The sequence below is a fragment of the Oncorhynchus masou genome, chromosome 9, assembly GCF_036934945.1.
Source record: "Oncorhynchus masou masou isolate Uvic2021 chromosome 9, UVic_Omas_1.1, whole genome shotgun sequence".
Taxonomy (NCBI): domain Eukaryota; kingdom Metazoa; phylum Chordata; class Actinopteri; order Salmoniformes; family Salmonidae; genus Oncorhynchus; species Oncorhynchus masou.
In genome coordinates this window covers 48,619,416-48,633,015 of record NC_088220.1, presented here as the reverse complement: position 1 = coordinate 48,633,015, position 13,600 = coordinate 48,619,416, and the positions used below count along the sequence as shown (strand labels likewise).

Below are 13,600 nucleotides of genomic sequence, written 5' to 3'. Positions count from 1 at the left end.
GGAGTGCGGTTTGGACCAGTCATTTGAAACTTTATCGCAGATATAAAGTGGCTCGTAAATTCTCCCATTATCGCCTGAGAAGCAGTTCTGCTCAAGCTGAACACCAGTTCGGCTGTTTGTGTTATTGCTGAGGCCAAGGATCACGCCATCGTCTATACAGCTTTTACTGCCCTCCTCCCCACCTCACTTCCTGATTTTTACGCCTATGGCTATGCTCTTCTCAGTCCCACCTGACTCTACAATCCATCATCTTTAATTCCGCGATTACTTGAGCAGTAACATGGATGCGATGTCTCTGGATGGTTGTCAGCCGTGTAGGAGCTCAGTGAATCAAACCACAACAGAAGTAGGCCCTCGTGTGCACAGTCTATTTCTTTGTGGACTTTTCCCATTTCAGACACACAAAGGGGCAACCATGTTCATACAATACAGTATTTGTACATTAAGTGCGTGTGCTGATGCGCTAAAATACGCCATGATGACAATATAGGCAACAACTTCAAGTGAAGGGTACAGAGGGATTAAGGGCCCTCGTCTCTGTCCCCTCTCCTCCAGATGTGACTCCAGTCAGGGTAGTGGACAGGAAAAGGGTTGAGAAATTGGGGGGGGGGGGGACTCCGGTCGGCTTGTTAAGAGAGCGGTGAGGTATTACTTTAAAAGCTCCTCCACCCCCGTCGGAATGTGGAGAGGGGAGAACGTGGGACAGCGGACGTCTTTTCCAGAGGACGGGAAACCTGGAGGCAGAAGTGGAGTTATACCACTGCTCTTGTGATGAATGGTCCTTGCCGTAGCCTACTCTGACTGAAGGGTCCGTATGTAGCAGATGGGAGTCAGCCTGAACTATCCCCACTTGCGCTGCCGAATAGCTAGCTTTTCGGTGGCGTAATTGGGTAAGACGCTTAAGGGCGGTGGTCACGCGTTCGCAAGGCAGAGGTACTGGGTTTGAGCCTCGGTAAGAGCTGAATCAGGAGGAAAGTGGTCCTCGCTAAAGCAAGCAACGTGACATCCTTTACACATCCATTAGCCTACTCACTGACAGACTGGACAGGATAATGTTAGGGTCCCACCAAACATGTAACAGCATGTGTTGCTTCCTAGTGGCCTCTTATTTGGTTAGAATGTCCCCACGAATCCATAGGTACAAAGAAAAATACTGTACATCACGATCAAAGCAAATACTGCTGTGAAATACACTGTAAATAATTACAGTGTAATTGTTCAGATGACACAGATAACACTCGGTAAATTGTCTGAGCCTACAGATGGGAAGGCGTGTGTGTTGTCCCTCTGGACCAGGGAAATTCATCAGACTGGGTGAATTGATGGGAGTTGGGGTTGTGTGTGTGTGTGTTTGGGGGGGGGGCAGAGGGACGGGAAATAAAGTGATTCTCCAGATGAAATCTAATATGTGAGACGATACATCCTAAAGAGACGTTTCCTCATAGCCCTGCCCGATGAATACCAATTCGGTGGCCGCCGCTGGAAGGACGATTGCACCTTGCTTGAATAACGCAGTGGAGAATTACAATGTGCCTTCTTTTTTTCTTTTTTGGCTCGTTCCATCCAATCACATCCCCCAAATTGTAGTGACTTTATCCTCCCCTATGAGTCATCCATTCATGCCTTGGTCTGGTAAGAGAATATGTTTGGTCTTATTCAGTAACATAGTCATGAATTGATAATGGAGATTGTAATGTCTGTGAACATGTTAGCTTATAATGAAAATGGTGTCAATGAAAATCAGTGGGTGAGTTTGTGAAAGTAATAATGGAAAATAAAACAATTAGCCAGTCCACTCTGATCTTATCTCTAACTGTGTGTGTGTGTGTGTGTGTGTGATAGTAGTGGGGGTGGTCTGACTTGGTGACATCACGATCAGGGAGGATCCAAATGACCAGGAAAGTCAATTAGAGTTAAACTGAGTTTACCAGCTGGACTCTCGGTATAGCATAAGAGAGAGGGAGAGGGAGAGGGAGGAAAAAGGGGAGGAGAGACAAAGAGAATGAGAGACAGAGGAAGGGAGACACATTTAGGAAGCTGAGGACAAGAGGGCATTTTTGTTGTTGTTCGCAGGTTACAGAACTCTCCAGACATATTTTTCTTGTGCAGGTCCATACAGTAGCTATATTGCACGTCTATCTATCTCTCCGTGTCTGAGCAGAGGTGGAAGTGTCGGCGACAGAGAGAGGGAGTTGCCTGTTTGAAGAGGTCAGGCAGACAGGGGAAAGCCGGTGGATATGTTTTAAGAGGCCGCTTATCTGAAACTGACAACAGGATGAGAGGGTGAGTGAGAGGGGAGAGCCCAGCAGTACAGGGGGAGAACCATGGAGAGTACAGCATCCTCATCCACAGCCCACTCACAGAGGAGACACAGACACAGGCTAACCTAAGAGAGACAAACAGAGAGAGAAAGCGGGGGAAGGAAAGAGAGAGGAAGAGAGGTAAAAGAGTTTACTTTGTCCACTCTGTCCAACGGAGAGGGAGCGAGAGACGATGGTTCGTAACACTGGAGCTCTAGGATAAACCATGGACTCTGCACACCTCCTACCACGCCTGGACGTGAGTATTGCACACACATACACTCTCTCTCTCTCACAACACACGCAAACACACACATATACATGTATGTCAAGCCAACTCTGCCTGGCCACGGGAACTTCACTGCTCAAACCATTAGCCACTCGAGGGAGAACAAACACATGCTCACTTACACGCAGATGCTGGCATGCTGTGTTGCTCGCAATCAAACGCTTATAAGCGAGGGTCCAAGAATAATGTGACTTGTGTTTTCAGAGGACCTAATGTAACTTACTTCTCTGTAGGAGTGTAAAGGCATTGAACTATTCCTCAGTGTTGATGGTAAACACAGCTTTCACATGAACCGGTGCTGCTTTTGTCTTTTCCACCTCTGTCTGTGTCGACAGGACGTGTGAAGATGTTTTTGACGTGTCTGATGTCACGTGTCGTGCATGTCACTGTTTCCACCAATGCATCTGCCTCCGCAAAGCCTCCTGCTAACTAAAACACCGCCTCCTGGCGTCTGTCGCTTAACTCTCTGACGCTCAGATCATCCAAAACATAGTTCTGAGTGAAACATTATGGATCACAGCGAGAAATGGCGTGAACACTGAGGCATACAGTTGTGAATGTCCTAGTTGAAATAGATGAAGATCTACAAGAGCTGAAAAGCTTCCAGTGACTTGTAGTTCTGGTTGAAATAGATGGAGGTTAAAGGTGACCTGTTGATCTGCTGCACTGTATGGGCTAGTTAGACTCTTTAAAAAAAATGGACCTGGGAATGAAGGTCCTGGCAGTGGTGACTACTATACTGTACATAGGGGTATCTGGCTAAATGTCTTTCCTAGGGTACAGGTAGCTGACGCTCCAGATCAAATGTCATTTGTCACACGCTTCGGAGACAACAGGTGTAGACCAACAGTGAAATGCTTACTTGCGGGTCCATTTTTAACAATGCAGAGTTAAAGATAAACATATTAAAAAAATAATGAATAGAAATGGTGAGATGAAGAATTAAACACACTGAATAACGAATACAAATAACATGGATATATGCAGTGGGTTGCCAGTACTGATTTGATGTGTAGGGGTACGAGGTATTTGAGGTAGATATGTACATATAGGTAGGGGTAAAGTGACTAGGCAACAGGATAGATAGACAGTAGTAGCAGCGTATATGGCGAGTGTGAAAGTGTGTGGCGTCAGTATGCAGGTGTGTGCGTCTTATATGTGTGTGGGTGTTTGTAGTGTGCATGTCAAATCAAATCAAATTTTATTGGTCCCATACACATATTTAGCAGATGTTATTGCTGTTGTAGCAAAATGCTTATATGTGTGTTGGGGTGTATGTATGTGTGTGGGTAGAGTCCAGTGTGTGAACATAGTCAGTGCACGAGAGTTAGTGCAAAAAAGGGTCAATGCTGGTAGTCCAGGTAACCATTTATTTAGCCATTAAGGAGTCTTGTTTAGTAGTCTTGTGGCTTGGGGATAGAAGCTGTTCAGGGTCATGTTGGTTCCAGACTGGTACTGCTTGCTATGAGGTAGCAGAGAGAACAGTCTATGGCTTGAGTGGCTGGAGTCTTTGACAATTTTTTGGGCCTTCCTCTGACACTGCCTGGTATAGAGGTCCTGGATGGCAGGAAGCTCGGCCCAAGTGATGTACTGGGCCGTACGCACCACCCTCTGTAGGGCCTTGCAGTCAGGTACCTTGCAGTTGCAGTTTCTAGCGATGTTGTGAGAGTGTTGGTTGATTCCCCAGTAGCTGGAAAGTGTAATCTCAACCCTTTCAGCCGACACTGGTTTCTCCTCTCTCTCTGTGTGTGTGTGTGTGTGTGTGTGTGTGTGTGTGTGTGTGTGTGTGTGTGTGTGTGTGTGTGTGTGTGTGTGTGTGTGTGTGTGTGTGTGTGTGTGTGTGTCCAAGCATTTGACATTCTTTGCGATTGTTTGTGTGTGATGCATGTGCAGCGCTATGCATGAAAACATTCTAATCAATCGGCTTTTGTCCATCATATACATTCATATACACACAACACACATATTTGTACCTCTTGGCTTGTATTTCCATGTACGTGTTTGCGCTCTGCCTGCGTGGTGCATACGCGTGGAGCCGTAATTATCATAAAGGTTTGTTGAGGAAGGCAAGCGGCAGGCTGAAGTCTGGACTGCCCGTGTCATTAACCTCTTAATCGCCCCAGCTTAGGAAAAGTATAATACACTCTAATAAAACCACACAGCAGGCAACTAGGAATATTATTCTAATGATTTCAACTGTCATGCTTCAAAAAATGTCACTCTTACCTCTTCGTTTCAGCCTGATACATTAAATCATAAAGCAGTGAACGCGGTCGTCATTCAAGATCGGTCGCGTGTTAGCGGTGGAGAGAGAAGTGTGAGGATCATTCCGGATGCATTAGAGGTGTCCGTTTCAGGTGATTTTGAGAATGGTCCACAGAAATGCGGGTTGAGCAAGTTCGAAAAAAACAAAAACATTCTTGGGATGTGTGTGTGTGAGCTTTGTACAAAAGCTGAAGAACATACGCACACCCAGGGACTTTCCGAAAGGTGCTGGAGTTGTACACTGCTGCTCATGCTCCCAGGTGATATTTATTCATAACAACGTTTCGACCCTTAGGTCTTCATCAAGCATCCGTATCCCAGGTGGGGGTGGAAGGTCCTATATATAGTGACAGTACTTAGTGACATCACTTCAATATTAAATTAGGGTGGGGGGGGGGAACACAATAATTTGGACATTTTGAAACTATAAAACGCTTTCAAGTCAAAACCCTGGTTAAGTCCAAGAGGAGAAAGTGTGTTGAGCCTGTGGATCCAGGCCATGAGCAGCAGTGTGTTTGTGAGCTTGCACATGTTTGTGTGTGTGCGAGTATAAGATTTCCAAGACATGCAGTAATTATGACATGGGCAGAGACTCTATGTGTGTGTTAGAGAGCGAGCGAGGGAGGGAGAGAAGGAATCTGGGGAAAGAAAAACGGGAAGAACAACAGGAAGGGAAAGTGGCGGGACCAGGCGTAACACGAAGACAGCGGCCGTGGATAAATCAGCCGGCTGCGGTGACACTGGGCCCTCTCGCCCGACAACACTCAGCAGCATCCTTCCGCAAAAACACCATTCATTTCGAGGGCTTAGGAAAAAGACCAACACAAGAGACAGAGGGGTAGATAAATAAAGATAGGGAGAGAAAGAAAAATAGAGATTGGGAAAGAGAGAAACATGTAGATAAAGAAGAATGGGGAGACAGGGAACACAGAGGGGGGGCAGGGGAAGAGATATGGAAAAGGACAAGTAGTGATAGAGAGAGAAGAGGGATACATCTGTCTTCCCTTCTCTCTCTTTGCCTCTCTCTATTTTCTAAATCTGTCTTTCCTCTGCCCCCCATAGAAGTAGAAGATATCCAGAGAATAGACTTGAAAGAAATGGAGGGGAACTAAGAGAGAATGAGGGGGACAGAAACAGAAAGAGAGGAGGAGATAAGGAGATAAAGAGGGACTAAGAAAAGGAGAGACTAAAAGAGAGAGGGAAAGAGAGGGAAAGAGATACTTATGTTGGTCTGTTTTGATCTGTGAGTTCAGAGGAACAGCCTGATTGCCACCCATCTCTCGTCTGCGTGCGCCTGGGATCACGCTACCGTCTGCTCTGAGTCAGACATCATCTGATACGTCTGAGAGCACCACCTCACCCCTCACCTCCCCCGGAAGACTCGATTAGTCCCATTTCAGAGGAGGGAGAGAGCGGGGGATGAAGGGAAAGCAATCGCATGGATGTTACCATCCAGGATGAATGGAGAGGGGGGCGGGTCGACGGAGGGGATGGCAGATAGAGGCCAAATTAAGTTGAGGAACTTTTCTCCCAGTTTAGATTAGCTGGAGAGACACAGGGAGATGGGTGGACATACTCTCGATGGATGAACGGCAGGGTGTCCTCTGACTCCCCTCCTCCCACTTCTGAAACAAACCTTTGAACCTTCATTAAGGGGGTGGGGGGTATCCTTAATCTAGTTGTCAAGCCATAGGACGCCATGGGAAAGGGTGTACAGTTGTGGCTCTCTAATCATCCTCTAATTCCCCCGTAGTGTTGCCTCAGGTGGAGAAGCATGGGGTGGAGAGACATTACTTGGGGTGGGGCCGACTGAGTTAATGGGTAGTGAACAGAGTTCCACGCTCACGGCCTATTTTCCCAGGGTATTGCTGTGTCTGTTCTCTCTCACACACACACACACACACACACCCTGTGACCACCTTGTAAACCTTACTCTGACACTATGGCATGATTATCTATTATTATGGTGTAGTTATGTGTTCGTTGTACCATAAATGCCTCAGTTATCCTGCCATGTTGGACTTAATAAATTCTCAGCTCAGTACAGTGATGCGATAGGCAGGGAGTGATAAGATTAAGAGAGAGCTTCGCTCTAGTCTGTAGGGAGAAACGGGACGTTGAGTTCTATTTCGTTTGCATTCAATGAGAAGTATCTTTTCTTCTTAGAATAATGACGACATCTCTCATTTCTTTAGTTGTAAGATGATGGTAAAGCAGACAGGTTGGGAGAAGAGAAGTCATGGCCCAGCCCAGGTCTCAGTTTCTACACGAGCCTACTAGCTTTGAATGCTTTGAACCAAATCTAGGGTGAGCTTACCCTCTTGCTAACGGCAAACTGACCTTCTAGTTAAGTGTCCAGGGCCAACTTCATCCTACTTTGAACAATAGACAGGTCAGACACCCCTACCCTGACCCCTGACCTCCTGACTCCAGAGGGCACAAGGCCATTAAGGTCTATAGTTTCTAATTAGTGGCTCAATCATTAACAGCTGTACTACAGAGACATGAGGTGGTAACCTGGCTGGCTGGGTCATTAATGCTATGACCTCCAGCACTGGGCCTTTTCCCGCGCAGCAGACAGGTCAGTTAGCAACTATGGTCTCAAGTATTTGGTTGAAGCTACTGTATAGGTCCATTCAGCAAATACACTCTGGAGAGTAAATTGGAGCAATAGAGTTAAAGTACAGTAGCTACACTAGTTATTATTCTCCATTAAAGTCAACTACCTTTAGCTAATTTATGGTCTTAGCAGTACTACTATTAAAGTTCTCCTAAATCACACAGACACACACACACACACACACTGAATATAGCCTCTGCTTAATCACTTGTATCCCCTTGTGCTTGAGTTTCCTAGGAGATGGGGCCTTGGCAACACATAGCAATAAATTAACATTAAGGAAAACAAAGTGGTGCTGTTTTTACAGCCATGTGTATCCAGCAAACAACTTCACATGGACTCCAGCAGTACATTTGATGTCGCACCAGCATTACGTCCTAAAAGCCTGACGAGCAGTGTGTGAATTACAAGGGGGAGGGGGCATTACAGGGGGGAGCCATTCTCCTAATGGATTAAAATGCACGTTTGTACTGCTGCAGTGGTAAATATGAAAATATTTCAAAAGCTTATTCCAAATTAAACAAACACCCCCACCTCTCTCTCATGGTTTAAGGCCAGTGACAGTTGATTCAGGTTCTTTCAATTACATTCAGCTCTCTCCTCAGCCTAAATTCCTCTCTCTCTGCCTCACTCACTGCCTTGAGCTTTCGCTAGAAGACTTGCAACGTTGTATCGACTGGGCCCAGCCCACTAGCGACCTTGCAACATTATCAACTGGGTCTAGTCCGCTAGCCGAACTTACATAATTGTTTCAACCAAGCCCGCACGGTTTCCTGTGCCAATGCACTCAGGACAGACAGAGCTGTATTTGCGTCCCGTAATTCAGCCCTTTTAAAGATGTCCCGACTTTACTTTTGACAAAGAAATGTACATTTGTCAGCAAGACTCATCTATTAGACCTCACGTTAAGACCCAGCTGCTGACAGTTCAGAGTAACAAACGTTTTTTTTTACAAAAACAAGGGGCAGGCAAACGACAGGTCAAGGGGCAGGCAGAGGTCAGTAATCCAGGGCAGAGTCCGAAAGGTACAGAATGGCAGGCAGGCTCAGGGTCAGGGCAGGCAGAGGTCAGTAATCCAGAGCAGAGTCCGAAAGGTACAGAATGGCAGGCAGAGGTCAGTAATCCAGGGCAGTGTCACAAGGTACAGAATGGCAGGGTCAGGGCAGGGAAAATGGTCAAAACTGGGAAAACAGGGACTCGAGAGAAAAACGCTGGTATGCCTGAGGAGACGAGGCGAACTGGCAACAGACAAACAGAAAACACAGGTATAAATGCACAGTGGCTAATGGGCGACACCTGGAGGGGGGTGGAGACAAGCACAAGACAGGTGAAACAGATCAGGGTGTGACAGCATCTATTCATTCCGGCCACAAGAGTTTAGTACTAATGACAATCGCCCAATGTCATAAAACATTTGATGTTTTGTAACAGATGTCTCTTTCCATTCATTGGAATGCTAGAATTATTTTGTGGTGGATGAACATGCACAGGTAGCTTACGTTTTTTAAGTGATTTGTTTGACAATCGGATGAAAACATCATGACTGGTTGTGTTCAGGCCACATTAAAGGTAATACATGTTTATTGTCTGAATGTCACGGTATGATTCATACTCTGCTGACGAGGAATTATTATGGTGGGGACTGGGAGAGGAGAAAACAAGCGGATGATATAGTGGTAGTAGTTTCTCTCATAAGATTTAAGTTGTGAGTAGTGGTATTTTAATCCCCCCAACTCCAATTTACTGAAAGACATTAAACATATGGTATATGAATCTTAATGAACACTTGTGACTTTAAAGGGCACCACTGGAAGCGTCAAAAAGTGACAGATTTAAGCGTTCCGTTTCCTCTTCTCCCTGAAATAAACCCTAACTTAACTCCTCTCCTCACATTCTCTTCCCCCTCATCTAGATCCACCATGTTCACTGCTAAACTATTGGTCCTGATGGTCCTGCTGCTACCTCAAGCCTCGCCTGGGCGCCAGGGCTTTGCCACCGAGCCCGATGGCAGTGAGCCGTCGTTGCCACCGTCATCACCCACCCCCCTGGAGCCCAGCCTGGCCCAGACAATCCAGAACCTATTACTGAGCCGCCTGGGCCTGCAGTCCCACCCCAACCCCCGGCCAGGTGCGCCCATCCCCCAGTACATACTGGACCTCTATCGCTTCCACGCCCAGCAGTACCACCTAGTCCAGGATCCACACTTCAGCTACCCCAGCCAGCATGTCCAGGAGGCCAACACCGTACGCAGCTTCCACCACACAGGTAACAATACACATAGGCCCATATCCCCAAAAGCACCTCCGGGTAAGAGTGCTGATCTAGGATTAGTTTAGCCTTTTAGATGATCATGAATAAGATCATATGGACAGATCCTAGATCAGCACTCCTAATCTGAGACAGTTTGTGGATAGTTTGCAAAGCTGTTCTCCCTTGTCCTACCACCATTTGGTATCAGTTCCACAGTATGTTTTTAATAGACACTGTTCTACACATTCCATTTGTAGTTTCAGTCAGGGTTAGATGGCATTGATGACGACAGGGCTGTGATACCCAGTCTCTTTCTGTTATGACTCCACCTTAGCAGTCAGTAGGCTTCAAATCCAGACCATCTATTTTCCATTTGATAACATGAATGTTTCCATAACACTCACAAGCTAACCAGTCCTATTCTGATGCTAGTGTGTGCAAAGGAAAGCTTATCTAACTGTTTATGGCACTGAATGTGTCTGACCTTTTTAAAGTTAAGGGTTGACAGGTCAATTTACATTGTATTTGACATTGTGAGATTACAATGTTTGATTTAGAAAATCCTACAAGAGAGACCTCCAAGGAACTGTGGAGCACATCAATTTTGTTTTACAAATTGAACCTTCTTCTTTGACCTATCTTAACCTCTCTTTCTCGTTCTCTCTCCCTCCCTCCCTCCTCTATCTCAGCGTCTACCAGCCCCTCACTCCCCCTTGAAAAGAGGCTGACCACCGCGAGTAACAACAAGGTCCCCATCTCCTTCAACGTGTCCTCCATCCCCCAGGATGAGCGTGTGGTTTCTGCCGAGCTGCGTTTCTTCCGGGGTGGTGGGGCTAGCCTAGGCCCCGGGGCCCACAAGGTCAGCCTGTTCCTCGATGGAGGCACTGGGGACTCTGAGCCCACTCTGCTGGAGTCACGGCTCCTCACAGGGGCCCCCAGAACCAGGCCAGCTGACTCCTGGGAGGCCTTCAGCCTCAGCACTGAACTCTTCGTAGGGGCCCACGCTTGGACCGGCAGCCTGGCCTTCCTCCTGGAGGTGACCCCTCTCGGTAACACCACCCTCCTCACCCCCCCTGACCATGATGCTCTACCACTCTCCACTGGGGAGGAAGGTCGCAGAGAGGGACACTTGAGGGTGCGCAGGTCTCTGGGACAGGATGAGCACAGCTGGGCACGGGAGAGACCCCTGCTGGTTACTTACAGCCATGACGGGCACGGGGAGCCACTAGCCGCCCATGGCCGGAGAACCTCTGACACTGCCCAGAGGATGAGGGGGAGGAAGCGGACCAGAGAAAGGGGCAGGAGCAACAGCAGGGACCGGGACCGGGAAAGGGACAGAGACAGAGACTGGAGCGCCAGCCCTGGCTGGGGCGGTAGCTGGGACGAGGGTGGAAGGGTGAAGCGCAATGGTGGCCGCGCGGCGAAACTGAAGCGCCTGTCCCGCGCCCGCTGCCGCCGCCACCCGCTCTACGTGGACTTCAAAGACGTGGGCTGGAACAAGTGGATCGTGGCGCCTAGCGGCTACGACGCCTTCTTCTGCCTGGGGGAGTGCCGCTTCCCGCTCACCCACCACATGAACTCATCCAGCCACGCCATGGTGCAGACGCTGGTGAACTCGGTGAACGGAGCCGTGCCGCGGGCCTGCTGCGTGCCCACCGCCCTCAGCCCCATCGCCATGCTCTACCTGGACCCGCAGGACCGCGTGGTGCTCAAAAACTACCAGGACATGGTGGTGGAGGGCTGTGGATGCCGGTAACGGGAAACAAAAGAGAGGGAGGGAGGAGAGCGAGGGAAGGAGAGACTGATGAGGTAGGGAAAGAGAGCAAGGACAGAACCCAGCCCAGCAGGACCATGTGAGACAAGCGTACCTGGACCTTCTGGTGGTGGGATGAAAATTCTAGTAGCGGGGGGGGGGCAGGAGAGATGGATGAGGGAGGAAGGGAAGAGACAGGAATGTAGAACCCAATCCAGCAGGACCAAGTGGTTTCTAAGAAGTATAGGTGTTGGAGGGCCACAGCTGTCAGTAGTGGAAATAAAGAGAGGATAGGGAGGGAGAGAGAGAGAGAGAGAGAGAGGAAAAACCAGAGACAGAAGAGCCCCCTCAGAACACAGTGCAGTGCTTCAGAACTACTGCATAGCGAGAGAGAGAAAAGAGAAGGAGAGAAACACGAAGCAGTCTCCCACATCCCAGTAGGGGTAGAGGATGCTGCTGACAGAAGAAGAGAGGAACGACAGCCAGGAGTAAAGGAGAGAATCCTCCCATTAGCCCCACCTCTTCTCCGTCTATAGAACTCCTGAGCTTGTTCAATGCTCACTCGCCAGCCCTATACGTGTCTGTAATGTGTCTGTATCTGTGTCTTTCCGTGCTCAGTGTGTCGCTCACATCCTCATTGCAACATCAATCTGTGAAGGAGATGCACTCGACCAGTGGAGTCGAAGACCAAGGGGACTGGCAAGAGATGAAGATATCAGTGCCATATTATACTATCTAATACGGTGGACATATTATCAAGAGTGACGTTATAGTGCAGAGAAAGCTGTCACGTGACCCATATGAGGAGGATGGAAACGTATAACCTTTGCATCTGTGACACCATCCTTAAACTAACTCATCTAATGTATCTGGGCCAATGGACAGCTACCGATCTCTCATCAAGAGAGACATTGACGGACACTCCTCATAGACTAAATAGATGTGGACTTCTCAGACAGACACACAGACAGGCAAATTGTCCGCGCCAAGCATCCCGTCATGAGATATTTAAAACCGCAACAATAATACGGAGGAATTATTATGCTATTGTTTGAATGTACTACCATCATTTATTATTTAAAAGCTACAATGTTTTTTGTACATTTCCTTTGCAGAGATTAAGAAAAAATCTGAAAACTGTTGTCGTCAAAGTAATTCCATTACATCTAACTTAAAAGTCACATTTAGGTATTTAAATAGCAACCACATATTGTGTATTTAACCTTGAAAATATTTCAGATATCTGCTCTCTACAAAGCCACATTCACAGTACCGTAATACATGTAAAGCTGGAGCCTGCAGTCCTTATAGTAGCTTTGGTACAGCAAGTTATGGTGGCTTTTGGTGTCCTACACATAATGGAGCAGTCAAAAGCTCGAGAAATTCCACATATCAAGGCTCTGTGTATTGCAATCCACTGAATCGCGTAACAACAACACAATGTCATCCTCACCACAGGTGTCTTTTCTAGTAGAGTGCATGTTTAATTTTTTTTTTTAAAGAACGGCTAATGTTAAAGCAGTTGATTTCCAGTGCCTTTCGGGGGTTTTGCAGGTGTTTTAGAGTATTTTGAGTATCTTTCCAGTCATTTGCTTTTCCCTCTATTTAAATGGAAGCATTTAAACAACAGTCTGTAAAATGTTTGACATTGTCTGAAGACGTGGTGATACCTGTAATAAAACAGAGACAAAGCAACACCTCTGTCACATGATTGAGTTTTTAAAATCAACCACGTTTCCTTGTTGCTGTTCCTCTGCTAGTGTTCTGAGGACATATTGCTCTGAGCCTATGCACAAGGACAAGGGGAGAGCAGAGTGGAACTGTCAAATCCTCCCATTGGTCAGACTCTTTCAATCACAAATTGCCTCATAGATTGGCAACCGAGCTAACATTATCCATGATCAGAAAGGAGGAAGGAAGCCAGTGCTCCCTTGGGCAACCCAGTACAAACCGGATTTGGCTATAGGCCTCGAGTAACTATATAGTCCCACTAACACACACAGGCCTGGGATAGAAGGGCATGAGGAGAATGCTATACATGGGGCAGATCTCTTACTGGCAAAACCACTGCACCATCTTATCAATTCACACCCGGCCTATGATGCAGCCCACATATGTTTCTG

The 13,600-nt window shown here is 47.3% G+C and overlaps 1 protein-coding gene across 2 annotated transcripts; it reads left to right on the top strand.

The window, feature by feature from the left end:
- The first annotated feature begins 1,375 nt into the window (after positions 1-1,375).
- Positions 1,376-13,174, top strand: LOC135546097 (bone morphogenetic protein 2-like). Of its 2 annotated transcripts, XM_064974250.1 has the most exons (4): positions 1,376-2,559; positions 4,829-4,946; positions 9,387-9,739; positions 10,414-13,174. In XM_064974250.1, exons 3-4 carry the CDS (start codon positions 9,394-9,396, stop codon positions 11,478-11,480), a joined length of 1,413 nt encoding a protein of 470 aa, XP_064830322.1. In that variant the 5' UTR covers positions 1,376-2,559; positions 4,829-4,946; positions 9,387-9,393; the 3' UTR covers positions 11,481-13,174. The 2 variants fall into 2 exon arrangements, with proteins under 2 accessions (XP_064830322.1, XP_064830321.1); XM_064974249.1 differs by lacking the exon at positions 4,829-4,946.
- The last annotated feature ends 426 nt before the right edge of the window (positions 13,175-13,600 follow it).

Coding starts and splice junctions, on each gene's coding strand:
- LOC135546097 (XM_064974249.1), top strand. CDS start 9,394: ATGTTCACTGCTAAACTATTGGTCCTGATGGTCCTGCTGCTACCTCAA. Junction 9,740..10,413: donor ACGCAGCTTCCACCACACAG/GTAACAATACAC, acceptor CCTCTATCTCAG/CGTCTACCAGCCCCTCACTC.